The sequence below is a fragment of the Camponotus vicinus genome, unplaced genomic scaffold (assembly GCF_025532165.1).
Source record: "Camponotus vicinus isolate PSW18456_S1 unplaced genomic scaffold, iyCamVici1.0 SCAF_11, whole genome shotgun sequence".
Lineage (NCBI taxonomy): Eukaryota > Metazoa > Arthropoda > Insecta > Hymenoptera > Formicidae > Camponotus > Camponotus vicinus.
Genome location: NW_028141947.1, coordinates 752,528 through 772,964, shown reverse-complemented (window position 1 = coordinate 772,964; position 20,437 = coordinate 752,528). Strand labels below are relative to the sequence as shown.

General features: G+C 34.2%; 1 protein-coding gene across 4 annotated transcripts in view; it reads right to left on the bottom strand.

Annotated features, from left to right (window-relative positions):
- Nolo (ADAMTS-like no long nerve cord) overlaps positions 1 to 20,437 on the bottom strand; it is a 188,916-nt gene that overhangs the window by 44,234 nt on the left and 124,245 nt on the right. For all 4 annotated transcript variants that reach the window (XM_083082751.1, XM_083082752.1, XM_083082753.1 and 1 more), the window contains exons 3-4: positions 16,043 to 16,095; positions 13,847 to 13,946 (exon numbers count right to left, since the gene is read on the bottom strand). In XM_083082751.1, the coding sequence (XP_082938877.1) occupies positions 13,847 to 13,946; positions 16,043 to 16,095 (153 nt within the window). The remainder of the gene's footprint in view (positions 1 to 13,846; positions 13,947 to 16,042; positions 16,096 to 20,437) is intronic.

Genomic DNA, 20,437 nt, shown 5'->3' with positions numbered 1-20,437 from the left:
TATCTTTCATTTCGTATATATTGATCTCGAAACAATTTAATAAAATTTGTATTATTAATAAATTTATTCATTTAAGATTTATTATTTCGTCTTTGTTTATTATTATCTCCAACTATTATATCAATTTACGCAAATCTCGATATTCAGAAATATCTTAATGTTTCTCCTTTTTAATATTTCGCTTTTTCAATCTACTAAGAATTAAAAACTGTCATTTTTTTACAATCTTAAAGTTAATAGAAGTTTAAATTGCACTTTGTTATCGCTCGTTGTTAAAACTACTCGATGTCATTGAGAACATTCTTAAAATGTTAGCGAAGCGGAGGGCTGTGTCGTCCGCTGTGCGGTCATCGAATTACGTACAAAGTTAGCGCTGCTCCGATCTCTGAAACCATACGCTACCACTCTCTGATGACTTAATTAACTCTCGACTCTACTGTGAGTTCAAATTTAATTCAGGATCACAGATACTTTATAAAGCGTAAAAAACTATCGCGTGCTGTATATTATGCTGTCATGTATTCGAAACTCCTGCAAATTTACCTTGAGAAAGAGAGAGGGGAGGAAAGAGGGGGAGGGAGGAAAACGAGGGAGGATATTATCTGATCAAAATAAAATTTTAATGGCAGTTTCCTGAACATCCCGACCATAAATTCTTCGCGTACGTCCAATATTCGGAGCTCCCTGCGCTTCGTGTATTTTCGCTCCATCCTGCTATCAACATCCTACACCATGGAACGTAAAAACGCGACGGGATTTGGCAACGATTTCTTCCCACCGTATCTTGGCGACGTCGCGACCCGAATATCCGTGTCTGTCCAGCCACTTTTATTATCCCCGTCTTGTGTGCACGGCTCCTACCCCTTTATTGCTCGTGTAAATCGTTGCCATCATCGATAGATATCGTACATCTTACTGGTATTTTGCACATCGTTGCGATATTTTTCGCGAAATAGAAAATGCTAGATACAACACGATGATCGATCGGCTCTGTTTGAGCGGTTCGTTTGCGTTGGCTTCATTTATGTAACGAACGCATTCTCATCTATCAATTACGAATACGCGACCCGGATTCTTCTTGATAGTTTCGGATTTGAACAATATTTGCCCGACTGCTCTAATTTAGACATGCATATAAATTCGCGCTACACGAATTCGTTGAGAGGGAAAAACACCTCTCTCCTTTTTTAAATATGACAAAAATGTATTGACGTTTTTTTTTAATAATTATCATAAAACTAATTACTAATTATCATAAAACAAATTACAGATAATTACGCGTATAGCAATGATTCAGAGATACGCTTTCGTTGCTTATATACTCTCGCTGATCGCAATTTTTAATTGAGAGAACTAAGAGATTGGAATGTAACAACGTATTTCGTTATTATCAAGAACATTCATTAATCGATCATTCATTAACAATAGAAACGACAAAATGCATTCTAATTGGGTTAATAAAATTATCGGTGAGATGTAAATGGAATGTTGACACGATAACATCATTTATTATGACCGGTCGCGCGGATCAATATGTTTATCGCAGTTTATTATCATCAACGACAGGACTCCAAGTTTGCACCGCGTCATCATAATAAAGCCAGCAAATATTATCACTATGAAACGATTGGCGAATAAATTACTCACGTGTTAATGTCCGATATTAAAGCGCGACGTGTATCGCACGCAATAAACGAATTATTACGAATTACAGGAGCAATTGTACGTTATTTTGCGCGCCAAGAAACTCGTAAAATATTTGAAGGGATATCTCGTATAATTATTTCAGTGAAAAACTGTGGTTGTTCAGATAAAAAAATATACTCGGTACATACATGCTTTACAGTAAAGCATATAAAAAATAAAATTATTTTACGAATAAATCGCATGGTTTATACGTTTATTAGCTTTTGCAAGAAATTTGTGACTGCTTTTACGCGAGCATTGATATATCACGGGCAAATATACAGAGATTACTTAAGTATTATATATACAGTGCATATATTATTTTTCTGGAGTCATGAAAATTTGTCCAACTTGTAACGTCATACGATACGTTATGGTATTTTCACAATTTATTTTGAGCTGTGCAGGAGATTATTAAACGTAATTAATTAAATGTAATCTTCTATTTCTATAACGGAGATTTTGAGAGACTTCTATTTATAAAGTCTTGCGAAACAGTGAGACTATCATTCTCGAGATTAAATAGACTTCATTTTAGTTCATTATGACATACAATTATAAGATTGATGTAAATGTAAAATTAACGCTAAAGATATGTAAATATGATTTGTGCTATAAAGAGTATCAAAAATGTAAACTTGTATCGTGTAAATCCAAATCTATCATGCAAATTCGCTAGAATACATTGAAAGAGAAGTTTAAAGTATGATTCACAAAAAGAAATATTAGAAATTTAACATTCATGTATCTACCATTATATATTCATGTATGTATTCATGTATTCACCATTTGTATAAATCGATTAAATTCAATTGATTCAACTGATTGACTCTCTTTTGAGCTTCCAATTTAATATGTGTATCGGGTTTTTCAGATCTTCTCTTCCTATTACCATTTATTGATTTAAGAACGCCAACAACGATGGCACATACATTTTTAACTTGGCATTTAAAGAGGAGATCCATTGATCAGAGCATATACAATGTAATAAATTCTTTTCCTTTTTTAATATGCAGGACTCGAAAGAAATTTTCCGCATGTTTCAAATTGTCTCCAAAGTTCTAAATTTTTCAAAATTTTAGATTATAATTATATTCGGCTTAAATGGGAGAGAATCGGAATAAAGCAGATTTAAATTCGGGTCAGAATCGTAAGGGCTTTCATAATTCAACTGGCGGCTAGCATTTTAATTCAAACGTGGATTTAATTTTAATCATTTGACTTTAACCATTTACCTGCCAAATTATTATTTTCAAGCGACAGATATTTTTTATAAGGGTACGTTTTCAATTTAATTTTCCACAAAGAAATGTATATATATATTTGACATACTTCTGTGATTTAAAAATTATTACTTACTGCCATATTAAGTGGCAATTTCTGCGAAAATAAAGTAGCTATTATTAGACAAGTGTAATAAAAAATGTGAAATAATTCTATCTAAATAGAATTATTCGATTCTGTATCCTATCCTTCTAAATAGTTGGATCTATATTTTGAACTGTAATTAATATCGTTAACGATATCGCGCGTGTTATGAAATAAAGCGATTGAATTTGTTAATTTAATTTTATTTAACTATTTATTTAATATACATAATTTAAGAGATTGTCTATATTCATTATATTCTAATTTCGACGAGATTTGATTAAAATGAATAATACAATCACAGAGAGTATAGTTTTCTCCAAAAATACTGTCAAAATTTCGTCTTCGCAAAAATACTTTTGCTCTTTTGTATCATTTTATTTAATACATTCATTTATAAGCATTTATATTTATAAAATTATTCATTCTTACTGTACATCTTAGCTTGACTTCATTAATTTCCTTTCGTCTCTCGAAATTCCAAAACCGTAAATTAATTTTTATTCATCTAGTATACGGCCATTTTATCGATCTGGCGCGAGCCTTCTGCCAAGTTATCGCGTCGCGGTGAAATTTTCCTCTCGCTCTCTCGCAAATGAATTTCCTCTGTTTTCATCGTTGGTAAAACGTAGAATACAAGCTCGGTGAAATACACACTGTGCCATTACGAGTGTTAACAGAGCACGCCCAGGGGTAGCTGAGACAAAGAGCGAGACAGAGAGAGAGAGAGAGAGAGAGAGAGAGAGAGAGAGGAAAAGAGAGAGGAAGAGGATTGAAAGGTGGAAGGAGGATGACAGCCGGCAGACTTGGAATCTGTATTCGGTACACGCCTCTCCGTTTCGTTATGCTAATGATGTTGCGTTCCCTTTTCTTCGCTCATTTCAGTTTTGCCGTGATTTCTCCCGACCACCGTCGTGCAAGCTGCTGTAATTCGCGTAACCGGCCGGGCACGAGAGCTGACGAACTTCCTTCAGAACACGGCGACTCGTCGTTTGCATTTCCTTTTTCATTTTTTTCCGCTCGCGGTCAGTCCTGGATGTACGCGCCGAGAAAGCGAAATTACTGATGAAAAGAAACTTATTCAGGAGCTTCGTTTCTGCGCCGTGTGTCCCTTATATCCTGCCACCCCAAATAATTCCTTTGAGGCGATTTCGAGTCGATTCATGTATGATACTCGTCAAATTTGCATCACTTCCAATCTCGCATGCACACACATTTTCTGTCTCGTTCTCTTTTCCTCTCTCTCTTCCTCTTCTTCTCCTCTTATTTGCTTATAATTATGATGTATACCCTAAGCTGACTTCAATCACTTGAAATTTATTTAATTCCTCAAAGGGAGGATCCTCAAGCGTTTGCAAATATTATTAGCGAAAACGCGCGCAACGATTGCTTTCGATGATACGCACCATAATCTTTTTCGACGGTTTGATTTAACGCAGATTTTTGAAACTATTTTTTTATGTAAAAAAAAAACTAAGCCGTTTGTTTGAAAAATCTCGTATCGACGTGTCATGTAGTTTAATGTGAAATATAAACGTAAAGTGCATCGATAAATGCGTGGTGCATGGATTCGATTAAGATTTTTGCGAAACTGAATGTCCGGTAGAACGAACGCGCCAATTTGTAATTTGTTAATTATCTCGGGACATGTTATCCCTCACACTGCGTAATCGTTATTTTTCCTCGAATTGTCAGGTCACGCAACCGCGTATAGCGAATTACATGTTGTGACCCTAAAAGGGAACCATTTGGCTATGCCATATGCTTGTCGCAGCGATGCATGCATCACAAACTGCGAGTGTCAGAATTGTCGGGCCACTGGGACATGTCAGTCACATGTAATTCAATCCAGCGTCGACTGTGTCTCGCTCAACTTTCGAGTTTCGATAAATAAAACCCAGCAAACGGGAGTAACTAACGATGACCTCGATATTTAGAGAGGGGCTTTGTGTAACAAATTAACAAGTTCGATAACATCGAAAAAGCAAGTATTAGCTATTTATCAGTCCTTCTAAATTTAAAATAATTTACACAAATTCGACAATATTTAGTCTCAAACACTAGAATTTGTATCATGATTATTTTTATAATACTCTGATATCTTCATGTATGTTTACGATAATATTTATTATAATTACCATAAAGCAACTAAAAAATATACTAGAAAAAAGTAGGCGAGATGTGTAAAGTTTAAAATGAATATAAAGATATTTTACTTGGGCTAAAAAAATAATTTTTCCGATATCTTCTCGCTGCAGTTTATTTTAACATTGCATCTCCAATTTATCAGATGTAACAACTTATGTGATCTCAATACAAACTGGTTAATTGTCGCTGAGAACACTTGCTGTTATCTGTCGTCGATAGTTTCTACGACGGCCACTAGTTCGAGAATAATGATTCACCTAACTCCTGTCGTCCGCAATTACTTGTGCATCGTGGAATTGCAAGTAATGCATTATGCACGAGTTCGAAGCATTTAGCTTCGCAAGGAAGTTCCATTATTTATCTACGCGACACCGTAACAGGATTCATCATTGGTCTGCTTGCGCTAAACGCGATATTAATAGCCCTGTAAAACTGCAGTTACACGGCGTCTAATAAAAGTTACGACGGCGCCGACTGCATACGCAAATACCTTCGCAAACAATCAAAATGTTTCGACATGATGGCTCATCCACTTGCTTGGCTTAAATAAATTTTCCAAGTAGATAGTGCGCGAGTAATTTCTTTTGTACATATTTTTATATTTGCCATTTAATAGTTTATATAAAATAATACACTTTTTTCTCTTTCTCTCTCTTTATCCGATCATGAATGTATCGAATTTTCTGATTAATCCAGTTTCAAAAGTCAGCTATACTGGAGAATAACAATTTTATTCATAGAAAGTTTATAACGTATTGATATTTTAACTAATATTTTAACTAGAGTAAAAAATCTGTTTTTTTTTCTAACAGAAAATAAACAAATCTAATTGAAAAATAAAACATGTATTTTTTCGTTGGAAAAGACAAAAAATTTGATTTTTTTTATTATTTTTTTAAAATGTTATTTTTCTTTATGTTTTTTGATAATAAAAACATTCTATATTGTTAATTTATCTTTTTTCGATAATAATTTTAAAGAATTAATTAGACCTTTGCGATAAATTATGTCAAACACGATATATTTCGGATAATTTTCAGTTATATGCACAACAAAAATTTTTATTATACATCTAATTAAAAATTATTCGCATTTTGCCGATGATATCGTGTTTGATGTAATTTCACTCGCATGAATCTCATTAATCTATTATTTTCAAAATTATTTCTAAAAAAATTAATTAAAACTATAAGAAAGTTAATTTGTTTATTATATTAAAATATGAAAGTATTAAAGTGCATTTTTGAAACATTTTGCTATTTTTATATTTATAATAAAGACAATTCATTTTCAAGTTTATAATTTCTATTTGTTTTTAGAGAATTTATCTAATTAAATATAATAATTACAAAACTATATAGCCAATTATAAAAATACGCTCTACATTTAAAATAGAGTTGACTCAAAATCCATCATCTAAAAAATAAAAAATAATAAAACATCAATTTGCAATAATCAAAACATAAAGATATTAAATATCTGAAAAAAAAATAAAAAAAATTTGCGGAAAAAAGCTTATTGTTTTTTTTCACAGAAAAATGATATTTCGTAGAAAAAAATTTTTGTTTTTTTTTTCTATTTGCATCTCTAATTCTGACTAATATTATATTAATAATTTATGCAAAATTTGACATTTCTATGCTACTTTTATATACTTTTATTATTAAAAAAAAAAAAAGACAAATTTACGGGTTTAAATCTGTAGATGAGAAAGGAGATAAAAGGAAGGTACGGCGTTCCTGGGATACATTACAAATACATATGTTATAACGCATTATGCGTTAATCCGGTATCTCGTTTCCGGAAAAATCCCACACCACCCATAACGAGCCCCGGTGCGGCGCGACTGGCTGCGCCAAACGCGACATTAATATCCCTGTAAAGTTACGATTACAACGGTTCTAATAAAAGTTGCACAATGGTATCGTTTTCGTCCGACGCGGCGTTACGCCGGTGGTTTTATCGGCTATATTATTCCAATATGCACACGCGGATGAGAGCGACGACGCGCGTTAACCATTGCGGATCTAATTCGGACATGGTCGCGAATCTACGTCGCGGGCAAATTACGTTCCGGTTTCCGGTTTATTCACTTTTCTCTTTACCGCGAACCACGATTTCTCATCATTACCACGGATTACCAGTTCCGATTTGATAGCGTTTCTCATGAATATTGAAAAATACATGTGTTGTATTAAATATTCAAAATTCATAACCGATAATAGAGGACACAGAATGCATGTGAGGTGCATACACATAAGAGTGATATAGAGATAGAGACTTTTAGTATGCTATTTAATTTTACTATGTTCATTGAGATACAATTTCCATGCAGCGCATGTTGGACGATGTAATAGAAGCTTCTGTTATGGAACTTACAGCTATGCCCCTTTTCAGAATATTTCACTGAGAATAACGTTGCTTCAGTTTTCTGTGCATATGTATCTGCATAAATGCTACGAACAAAGCGAGTCTGATTATCCTGCACGAGTATTTCCGACGTTTATCATAATCTGATAAAAATAGAACTTTCACATTTCGAAAAAGGGAAAAAACTTTAAAATAATTCAATATTTCGTCCTAAAAAAATAATTATTGGCAATAATAATATTTAATTAATTTAATACTAATAATAATATTTAATTTCTTATTCTAATCATTTATTGATCAATATTTATAAAGCAAAATATATTTTCTAATTAATTATTTTTGGTTGTTTTATATAAATGAAATTATTTCATTTTATTTTTTGCTTCTAATAAATAAAGACGTATATAAGTTAAAAACATGCAATGGAAATTGTTTAACTCTTTTTTAAAAAGATTAATTAAATCAAAATTAACTATATCCAATTACTTTTTTCTTCGCTTGCGTAAAAACATTTCTTATAGCTTTAATATCCAGAAAAAAAGCTCTCAGATTTTATTAATCAGTCATGAAAATATTCATTACTCGTGTGTGGCCCGATTCACGCGCAAAAAATGCTACATTTTATGGCAATGACGCACATGGTTGGTCAAAGCATGTAATCATTCAGTGAAACTAAATTCTGATTTATATGTGCAATTTGCGATTACCAAAAAAATATCCAAGTCAATACCGAATAAATATATCAGAATCATCATCCAGTAATTGTCTGGTACTTGTGCTCGACAGTTGTATGAGCACGATTGAGATTTGATTAATATTTAACACGTATTTGATAAAATAAAATATTAATAAAAATAAATTAATAAAATATATATTAATAAAATATATATTTAAATATATAGAATTTTAATATATAGAATTTTGCAGAGAATATTCATAAATTTATCTCACATTTGTGCGCATGAAATACGTTTCATTCAGAAGCGCGGTTATTTACATATTTAAGTTCTTTCATTCAACTTTTATTATTAAAAGAAAAAAGCGCTAATATTTTATAGCAAAATTCAGTTTAATTCAAGATCTGATTATTTTATTCTATAATATAATTTCGATTGTTGCTCTTGTCGAAAAGTAAAATAATATCAGAAAAATACTTTTTTTGAAACTTTTTCTTTGCAATCACTTTTTATACAATAAATCTTTTTATAATAAATTATTAAGTAAAAATTTTAATATTAATAAAATCACATTTCATAAGTATTTAAATCTGATTTCATGCACAAAGGTTCTTGTTATCATATATCGCAAGAAATTATGTATATCATCTCTCAAGAAGAAATGTTTTAGTTCTTGTTCAATAACAAACAGAGCACGTGTAATATGTATGCAATGTGGTTTTCGTTTCATTACGAAATTAATTAAACCATACCAAAAACTGCGATTCAATGGTAATTATATCGCATGATGGAAAATTTACAACACGCGCAAAATAATTATGAATGCACTGTACTCTTTTTACTGAATCTTTAAATCCACATTTACGTACGTGCGTTCGCATGTACATACAATTTTGCGCTTTTTTCATCACAAAGAGAAAATGAAAAAAAGAAATAGAGTAAGTAAAAAATAAAGTAAGATTTGAGGCAAAGGAAAGATATTCCGCGGACGTAAATTCCTTCCGGTTGGACTTTAACTTGAAATTTATAACGTTCCGTGGCTGAATTATTGTTCCCAGTCTTTCCCAAAGGACTCGCCCGTTAAGCAAAGACCTCTCGAATCGAGCACAATTAATATTTGGCCGCCGGTAACCTTCGATTACTTTGCGAAAATTCCTTGGAAAGGACTTGTTCCGTGACGAAACCTATCAATTTTCCAACCATCTACTGGGTCACAATCACGATCTGCAAACGATCGATTTCAAAGTTCTATCCCTTGCCATCTCTATCGACGATAAATCACTAGATACATTTAGAATCGTAAATGCAAATACGACTGTTCGCGATGCAATCGGGCATAAATCAGGATAAAAAGCTGAAATACGCGAAAGATTAATAACGTAATTGTATTTATTTTGATTATATCGCTCTAATAGAATTTCGCTTATGCTTCTGATAAAAATTCTATTGATAACTTTATACATAAAAAGAAGCTGCACATAAGTGTCAAGAGCAAAAGAGGAAATTAAAATTAATTTAAAAATAATTTTATCAAATGCGTAAAATCTACGCAAAAAATAAGTTCTAAGCTTCAAAAAATATTTATCGTGTAAGTTTGATGCTGCAAAGATGGGACATTTTTTGTATACTTTGTGATATCAAATCATTCCACCATAAATGTTTTTCCATTCTCTATGTTTTTCGCAATGGGAAAAATTGTTACTGCGCTGGATAATAATAAATCAAATCTTTTTCGATAGCAATAGCTGCAAGGTACCAATGATATCAGAATTGTCGGGATTACGGACGGTCATTTGTACAGAAGGCCGATCGTGCACTATTGACCAATCATGCTCCTCGATTGGATGTGATATCATAAAAAGCACAGAAGCGAAACGGCACTTATGGCTCGCAGAAAATTGTCCATCAGCTTGAATGAGAGATGTCCCACGGTTGGAGCAAAATCTACGTCATTTTGACATGTGAGTAAATGCAACAAATCTTGGGAGAACAGACTCGGGAAAAGTTTCGCACTCTTGTAACATATATAAATTGGATCTACTCGCGGAAAAAAATATGACGGTATTAGAAGCAAGAGCTTTGTGCATGAATGTCAAAAGTAAAAAAGGAAATTAAAAAGTTTAAAAATAATCAAAATTTTCATATCTTCAAGTAAAAATTTTTATACTTTTAATGTTTTTAATAATCGAAGAGAAAAGATATTTAAACGAGAGAAACAAAAAGAAAATAGATGGAGTCTGAAAATGCTTTGGCCACGTATAAAACGGAATTGTTATGGTCATGCATAACAGAAAATCCTAAAAAGAGCCTAATATAGAGCATCAAAAAATTATGAGGCTATTACATTTCGTAGGGATAATCTTGGAAAATTAATGTAACAAGTCTGGAATATTTTGCGAGCTATTCAGACCTGTTTCTACTGGCGTTTATCGTGCGAACGGAATTCTTGACATATCTGGGAGAGACTTGCGTTTTTCTTTCCGCTGTCTGTTATTTTTCGCAACCACGCATAAGTCAGCGTCAACTCGGAGATGCAAATTTGTCAACAAATCTCTCGCAGTACATCACAAGATCCATTTATGATTTATATATATAAATCAAAATCATAATGTATCATGCACAAATGTTTCATAATTATAACATGTGCAGTAAATTTTGCAGCAGAATTTTATTCTGCAAGGATTTTTTATTTACACTGGAAAAAATCATATTTTCGAGGCTTTTTATTCTGTAGCCATATTTTTCGAATGTACGTATTAATAGAAGGAGAAAGAATAAAGAGAAGAAGAATAGGAGCCGCAATTTACATATTTTCATTATATAGGCTGACAATATAGCCTACTGCGGTTCTAACCGCAGTTGTAATACATACACAATAGTACCCTCGCATGCGCGTTACCCGGGAATGTAAATTAGCAAAGTTCAGTCCACCGCCGTCGGGAGAGGATAATAAAACATTTTGGTCCGGCTAAACGAAAAGATATTACGTATTACATATGCAGAGTACATAACGCGAAAAAGCGAGGATGAGAGGGTATCGGGCAAAGCGTCTCGCTGAAATTGACGGCGCGACTTTATAAACGGTCGTCGATATTTTTGTGTCATGCATGGAAAAAGAGAAGGGGGGGGGGGAGATAAAAAACACAAGATGAACATAGTTCGAATGCACTTTCTCGCGCAGAGAAAGCGAGGGCGGACATCCTCCCGCGGGTGGAATGTCACGTTGTCGTCGCGACAAAGGCATCTCTCTCCATCTGGGAGCCGACGGTGCTTTGCGCACTTTTACGATTTTACGGGAACCCGGGATATACGATCCCACGAGAGATCCGTGTCGAGCGAGTCGGTTAACGACGTCAATTTGGGTCGAGCGTCGTCGCGTTAATGCGACAAGCGTGTTAATCGAGACGAAAAATGGCGAGCGTTGGTATCGTTTACATCTGATGCATCACGACTTGCAAATTTGAAAAGTATTTTCTTACGAACAATTTTATGTCTTATCTACCTATTAGATTCATGACAATAAAATAGAGTAGCTCTTATGACACGAAATTTAATAATAGATTGCAATGACTTCTTTTTAACGAAAAGAAATTAAATATAAAAATTAATTTATAAAAATTAAATATTTGCGAGTATGTTGATTCATATTTTTACCCCTTGCTACACTAAAAAAAAATGATTTTAATGTACATATTATCAGACCGTACATTGTAGCAATTGATTGATATGTGACATGTCATGCATGGAATTGTAGTTTCGTCAAATACACTCGCGGGAAGAAGCATCGTGCCATCACGTCACGATCACACACGGAATGAAGCCGATCGTACCATCTCTATCTATCGATTTTGACGTCAGTCGATCGACGTGTGATTTATTCGAAATTTCGAATAATGAAAGATATTCGTCACGTGACATTCATTAGATTAACATGTATCAGATAATACAATTTCTTTTTCCTTTTTATTTTGTTAATTTAAATCAAGATAGATAAAACAATCTATGCCGACAGCCAAGTATCAAATAATTATATTTGTATAGAAACACCGGACGCACACACTCGTGTGTTAAATATGTTTTTAATAGACGTTCCGACACGCAAATACAATCGATTTGCGCGATTCAGAGCACAAAATTACTTTATCGTGATTAATATCTCTCTTGATTCGGGTTAACTATGCGCGATTTTCTGACTTACATATATCCAATCTATGATTACGCCACTGTTATGATTCATTCTAGTTAAGGGGGAGAAAATCGGATCGATCGATATCGATCCAACGCGCACACAAGATATCGAAGACGTCAAGGATAAACTATCCAATGCGTATAGCTGCATTTACACCCTCAAATTTGCCCTAGATACGAATATGGGTCGGGTCAGCTGCAGCATCCCCGACGTCCCGTAGGGGGTAACCCCGGATAAATGCAGAGCGTGCGTATTGGTCGTAGCCGCGGCCCAGAACGTGCTTATTCACGAGAGAGGAACGCTGTCGGCTGTTATACACCAATATCGAATTCATCATGTATATCCAATTCATGTCCCGGTTGGCACAATATTGATGCGAAGGCCGGAGGGTGGAAAGGGGTGGAAGGGCAATGGCTCGCGAGCGCATTAAAATATTTAAGAACAATTTGCGACAATAAATGTCATTTAATTCGTAATCGACGCGATCCATTTGCATCAACGATATTTTATGCGCGCTCCGCTCGCGCAATGAGCGTAAAATAGCAATGTCACTGTTAAACGCATCGCGATTAAACGCTTGATTAATATACGAGAACGGTTAAAGCGATAAATTTAAATGCGCTTAGATATATGTATATTTTAATGTGTATACACGCGCGATTACATTACTTTTATCGCAGAGGCGCGATTATTTTAAATTGCAGAGAAAGTTAGTTGCTTTGTACTCTACATTGGATACGTATATAAAAAGAATATGTGGATAAAAAGTGCTTAGAATGCGTCTTTATATATTTACATAACGGAAAATCAATCGTAATTTATCACATCGAGAACTACTTTGTAAGTCGCTTCACTTTGAATATATTGAGGTTAAAACGAAACGTTGCTCTTCTTATATATATCACGAATTTTTTTATATTTTCTGTAGAGTTGAAAAACGATTCTGTTTTATGAGACATTATTAGCCACCTTCGATAGTTATTTCAATAACACACTTAACTTCGTTTTTCAACAGCATCATTTAGCATCCTCCTACATCCGTGACCGTAATCGCGTAAATGCATATGATGTTGGATAGATTGTGATATTATTTTGTTCTTTTTTTATTATGATAAAGCGCTCTAATCAGGTTAAAACTAAAATCGTTTTGACAGGACGGTTTCTACCGAATTTCTGCGCGTTGACATTTATTACAACTACAACTTCTCTACTTCAACCTACTTTATATTTTAAACATTTCAATTAGACACTTATTATGTCAATAAATTTGTCAAAACCACATGTTGAGTGATAAGATTTATTGTACTAAAAATACGAGAAGAGAAACGATGATAGAATTTTAGAAGATATTTTCCATATTTACAAGGTGATAAATGTTCAAGTTAAATTAGTATTCAAAAACACTCACCTCAGGATTGCAGATTTTATATTTGGTCATCCAGGCTCTGTTTTTGCACGGTTTACGCCTGCATCGACGCTGCTGGCGTGAGATTCCACCACCGCACGTCCTGAAAGACGAGCGGAGAGACTTATTTATATCGGCGAATTAAATATAACGAACTGTGAATTATTTTTGAATGCACTTTGACCGCGTGTCTTTCCCAGGCACGGTTACTCAAACTTTTCATAATCAAGTCGCGCTGAAATCGTCAAGAGTTTAATTACGTTTCATCGCCACGTGTCAGCGCGACGCATAGTTTATTAATTCAATTCACTACTTCACGTTAATTCCACGAGCGATCTTTATTCGCTGGAAATTGCATTACCTCCACGAATATAAGTTAGTTCCGCTCCGAGATTGCCGCAAAACATATTTGCTATTAAAATGAAAGTGTCATTTGTGAAGTGTTCTTGCTATAACATTAATACGTCTCGAAGTCTTTTGTTCAAACAGCTTCAAAAATACTTTGATTAGAGCCTAGTTCGCGAAAGATTTCAATTGCAGTTATTCTAAATGTCCGTTCCGAGTTAATAAGTAAAAAATCGAGAAGACAATTCGTAGATATTCTTTGAAATTATTTAGCACGATGTCGTTCTAACACTACAAATAGAGCTACAATTCATGAAAGACGTATGTCAAAGTAATGAAAATCGCGCTGGGAAATTTTTAGAAGCGACTTGACACGGGAAATAGAGCAGCAAAGTTAATGGAAAACAATCGTTAAATATGGAGCGCAAATTAACCGAGCACTCTCAATTTAGCGGAACGAAAATAGTGAAAATATCAATGATTAGGAAGCAAGTTCGTATATTCCAGCTTACGTACACAGAGTCCTTTGTTTGTGCGTAAAAACGAATCAGTGGATCATTTACAGCGCGATACAGTAGCCATCATTATTGAACGCTTTGCCGATTGTGCGTATATGTAAATCGATCATGACTTGGCTCCAATTTTAGAAAAGTTGGTATCGATTGCATTATTCTATACGAAGAGTAATTATCTACTTTGAACAATAACCAATGCGTAAACAATTAGTTAATTGAAATAATGATACATGGCACGTACGTACGTACATATGTACCATATACTGATTAATCTCAATTACGAAGCTTTGTAATTACGTAAATAAATTACGCGAAACAGTTGAAATTTTTAAACCGCTCATAAATAATGCATCAAGCACAATATGCAATAGCTTATATCACCTATTATTTAGCATTATTAACTTTATAATACTAATTAAATTACCTAAAGGCTGTGTATTTATTGCGATAATAAGCTATTATGGGCGATATATTATCATTTTCTCAGTAATAAATACAATAAAATCACTGGATAATCACGTTAATTACGGCATCGTATATATAATCGCATCGTATATATTATCACTGCATACTTGTAATTAGCAATATCGCAGATTGTAATAGAGACGAAGATATGTGCAGGTGGTGTACAAACATCAATAAATAGAACGCTGTAGATCACACAATAAGCTTTCCCGGCCAAGTGCAGTTCGCAAGTTGTAAGTGCCATAAATTGCTACGTCTCGCAGTTCCAGCCACTTCTGTATAACTGAAAAACGAGCGGGGTGAGAGTCGAGAACAAACTTATTGCCGGTGGTGGCCGCCAAAATGAGTTCCGGAACGCTTAACATTCCGGCTGCGTTACCGGCAGGAGACTCAATATTAGAAACCGTACGAAACACTGGCGATGAGAAATCGCGGGGATTGGATCATGTCTTGCATGCGAAAGGCCGACCACAGTTATGAAAGCCCTTTTAGTCGCGCTGTTACCAAACAATATGTGGCGCGACCCGGATGTAACATTCTCTGTATAGCAGAGTTTGTTTTCGAATACGATCTCTCTTCATCAAGAAAAATAAAAATTTTCATTTCGTACAGATGAAGATACACATGCCTAAGAAATATATTAGATAATAGAATGAGATGTCTTGAATGCGAATCTCTTTCTCATGCTTACAATTAATATCTTATTAAATTAAAGCAAATATTATTTTGCGCAATCTCGTGAGTTCGATTTCAATTGTAGAAATTATTGAAAGACATTTTATACGACTGTAAATTACGATGATATAAAAATAAGATTTCTTAGGACACTATAAAAATTGATAAAATTGATGCAATCTGTTTATGGAAAACATACCTCGTACATGGGGACCACTTCGACCATGATGACCATTCTCCCCAGCCAGCGCTCTGAAAAATAAAACAAAAATGTTAAATTATAATTTAACATTTATAAATCATTTATATATTTAATTAAATAATTAATAATTTAATTTAACATATTTATAGGTAAAGAATATATTAAATTAAAATATGTCTATATAATTGTTATCACGAACATTTCGTATAAAGATACGTCGTTTACTTCTTAAGTATCACTTAAAACGAATTATACATCGAGTCTTATGTTAGTCATTAGTGCACTCATTTTTGCGCTATCTCGATTGCCTTGCGATGACATACGTTCAATGCGCATCTAAAACGATCTTGCTCTGTAATGACGTTTTGTCTGCGAGACATTATTCCGCGGGCTCCACTCGTTTCCCAACGCGCCATTACCCTCATTACAAACTCCTGTCCCCTGTTGTCGAGACTTTTATTTCGCTCATAAATGTGTCATTCGAGCCGACTACCAGCAGTAATCGGCATCGGTAATGGCTTCTAGAGAAACGTAAAATGCGCTTCAGACGCCATGACGCCTCTGCATCGATCGCCTCATTCTGACCAATAAGTTTGCGAATAAGCGTGATAGAAATTTGACCAGCCCCGCATCCGTTGGTCGAAATTCTCGACACGTCTCCGTGTCTAAAGCAGATTTCGAAAATTCACTTTCGCCATGCGCAGCCGTCGTGGCGAATTCATGTTCTGATATTTTATGGTAAACGCTCGATGGTAAACGTGCGCCGATTTCGGCCTATCTAAGGAATCACGAAGCAACGTAAATAATAAACGAAAAGACGTGATTTTATTCATATGCGATGTTATAAATATATCTTTTGCTTCGCCATTTTTACTAGAATTTTTATGAATATATTTTTAAAATATATTCATAAAAATTTAGTAGTAGAAATTTATATATATGATATGCAAAAATTTTTTTAAGATTTATGTATTAAAAAAAGATAATTTCACCCTTTTAAAATATATTCATAAAAATTCCTTTCTGTCAATATATTTAAATAATTCACATTTTTCAATTTTCTCCTCATTTGATTGCCGCCTCATGTGCGAGATATCGATTCGTCATAAACAGATAAAACAGATAAAAATTTTCAAATTAAGATTGCATTTTTATAGCTGTCTTTAAGGTATCTTCTCTTGAAATGGCAAACGATATGAACAGAGATATCCCTTTCGATCGATTTCCGACTGCGCTCATTCCTTATCCAGAGTTTCGGATAATGACTCGTTGTATTGGTTTTTCCATTGAAAAAAGGATAACGATAGAGAGAGCAATTAATCCTTTTTATCCGAGAATTCGTCCATTCTCCCTCGCAACGTACCAAGCTCTTGTTACATACATCACATACAGAGGGAACGAGAGAGCATTTCGATGTGTTACGTTAACGGCTACCGGCACTTTTCATGAACTCCGGCTGTGAAATTTATTTCCAAGGTGCTTCTTCCTGTTTCATCCTGTGTTTCACCTTTCTTCCACTGTCTTTTTCATTGCACCCACGCTTCACATTTACTCGCGCACGCTTTTCAACGCTAGAATGTTGAATTATAGAAGACCGAAACGATAGATAGGAAAAGCAGGGATAGCAAGGAAAGAGTATATGAAAGGCAAAAGAGCGCAAAATGACAATTCAAAGAGAGATAGATGGATATAGATTTAAAAAATGAAAGAAAGAGAGATGGCAGCGAGGGAAGCATAAAATCGTTTTGACAGAAAGAGGCAGAAAGCTTTTAACGTGATTTCGCCGTTGGTTGTTTTATTCTGTATTTTGTCCGATGAATAATGTCGGCGAATCGAACGAGCTATAATCGTCATAGGAAATTATTGGCGCATCGATCTCGCAAAAGCTGCGGCCAGTTTGTTGCAGTACTGCTGCTCGCACGAATCATTTTCAAAATGCATCTCGTCCGCTATTATTCCGTTTATCTCTTTTGGTTCGCAAAAATTGCCGGCAATTTCCATCCGTGACTAAACAATCGAGTGTATACGATCAAGCCATACCAGTAATAGTGCTCAAAATTATTTCCTTCTGTATTGTCTTTTCCCCTTAAAAGATCACGAACGTATGTGACAAGTTACAAAATATGTCTTAAAGATTAATCGATTTCTCGATCGAATGGATATTTAATGCAAGCACAAAATTATAAAAAAATAATAAAGATAAATAATAATAAATAAGAGAAAAATAAAAAAAATTGCGAGAAAAATAGGAGATATTTTAAAATAAAAAATATATAATAAAATAACTAGAGAAAGAAAGGGAGAAATGAAAGAATAGATTGAGATATTTTCACATACAGTTCCATAAATTTTAACATATAAATAATAATGTCTATGTAAAAGTGAAGAAATGATAACGTATATTTTTAGCATTGTCTTAAAAAAATGTTTGCAATGTTCCTGCCGACATGCTAATGTAAATGTAGATGTAATCGTTTTTTTTTTAGTTGCAATAATACATTAACTCATATTCTACACATAAAATATATATTCGTCATGATTTTGTTATTTCTCTTTTAGTAAATATTTTTAAAGATATCTTAAAAAATTCAATCAAGCTTTATTCGTTCCTTTTCATTTCCGTATAAAATATTCTCTCTCTCTCCCTCTTTCTTCTTTATTTAACTTCTTTATTTAACTTTCTAACTTTTAAAAGTATATTGCAGAAAAAAGATAATCATTACTCTGAGATTATTAAAAACTACTTCAATAATGCTGCTTAATCTCAATAAAAATCTCATTAAATAATAATAATAGATAAACAGAAAGACGGAATGTATTTAATTTAAGATAATGAAGTAACAAGTTCGCAGAGTATATTACAGTCTAATAAGTATAAATTTGTATAGACTGCCATTTTAAAACTGATTTTCTTTCTACTGAAATTTTTATTCGTGAAAAAATCTCCTCGAAACAAGAGAGCAGAAATAAAACAAGAATACTTGTATCGTAATGATACAAGTATAAAGTGTTATATATAAGATATATCAGTTGTTATAAATCGTCAAAGGCATCTTATGGGAGTTTCAGCAGGCCATTAAATTCAAATGGGAGTTTAAATGATCGTTCCGATTCATACGATATCCTCGCATCATTTGGAATTATGATCTCGCATGAATTAGTCTCGCAGAGGGGAGAGGGGAGCCAGTGATAGCCAGCGATAGGCGATCTCTCATTCCGCAATGCGGGCTTTCGCCGTGCCCTATATATATAGGCATGACACTGGCCCAGCCGCTGTACCATTCTAATTTGGCACTTTTATACTCCCCTGGGAGAGTCGATCGTCGGTAGGATAAATCTCGTTCAGAGACCAGGCTTTTATATACGGTCACGTCCACAAAGGACGTTCTTTCCATAATTCCATTCGAACTGGCGCGGCGATTACAGGCGCAGCAAAATATGTAAATTGAGCGTGAAAGCGAAATGAATGCGACGAATGAAAATGTTAATGTCCATTATGCAATTCTTAAATGTGATACAGAAGATATAAAAGTACGATAACAAAGATAATAATAAATGAATAGTGAATTAAAAATAAGATCATTAAAATGTCATCTTAAACATGTGTTTTGAAATATAAATTTTATACAATATTGTTGAAAGATAATTGATCATTTTTTAAGAATTAAAATCCCAGCCTTTTGTATTCTTGGCCTATTCTTATTCTAATCGCTAGGGGAATAAATCTCGACTGAGATCGTAAATACAGTGCATCTACTCAACGCCTTTTCCGGTTACATAAACATATTACACTCGGCTATGTAAATGCACATGTTCGTATGTACATTGGAAGGAAACAGGGGAAGGCAAAGAAAATCAAATGGTACGACGAAGAAAGAGAGAGAAAGAGAGACGATAGGAGGGACGGAGAACCCACCGGAGAGAGAGTAACAGGCTCACTATTCCCAATTCCCACCCAATCTAAAATCAATCTTAGTTCGTACTCTTAGACGAACTGGAAGTGAGATTCTAAAGGGATCGGCGAGACGAAGAGGATATAGGGGTGAGAAGAGACGGTGGAGGGGATGGACCGATCACTTTTAAGCAGCGTTGTGCAAGTCTGCATTATTCAAACTCTACGGTCGAACTAGGCAGCTTCGCGAGCACCCTCCAAGGAACACCCTTCTGTCTTTCCCCAACGCCAACCCTTCGTTTCCACGTTTCACCTTCTCTGTCGGCATTTCATCCATTTTCGTCCCGGTGATCCACGATGTTGCATCTTCACGCCCTGATTTTTTTTCCAACCGCAGCAGCGCCATTTTCTCACATCGACTATCACGATCTCGATATTTTGCAACTGCAGCGATCATTTATTCAAGTTTTATTCGTTTTTTAATTCGTAATTTTAATTTG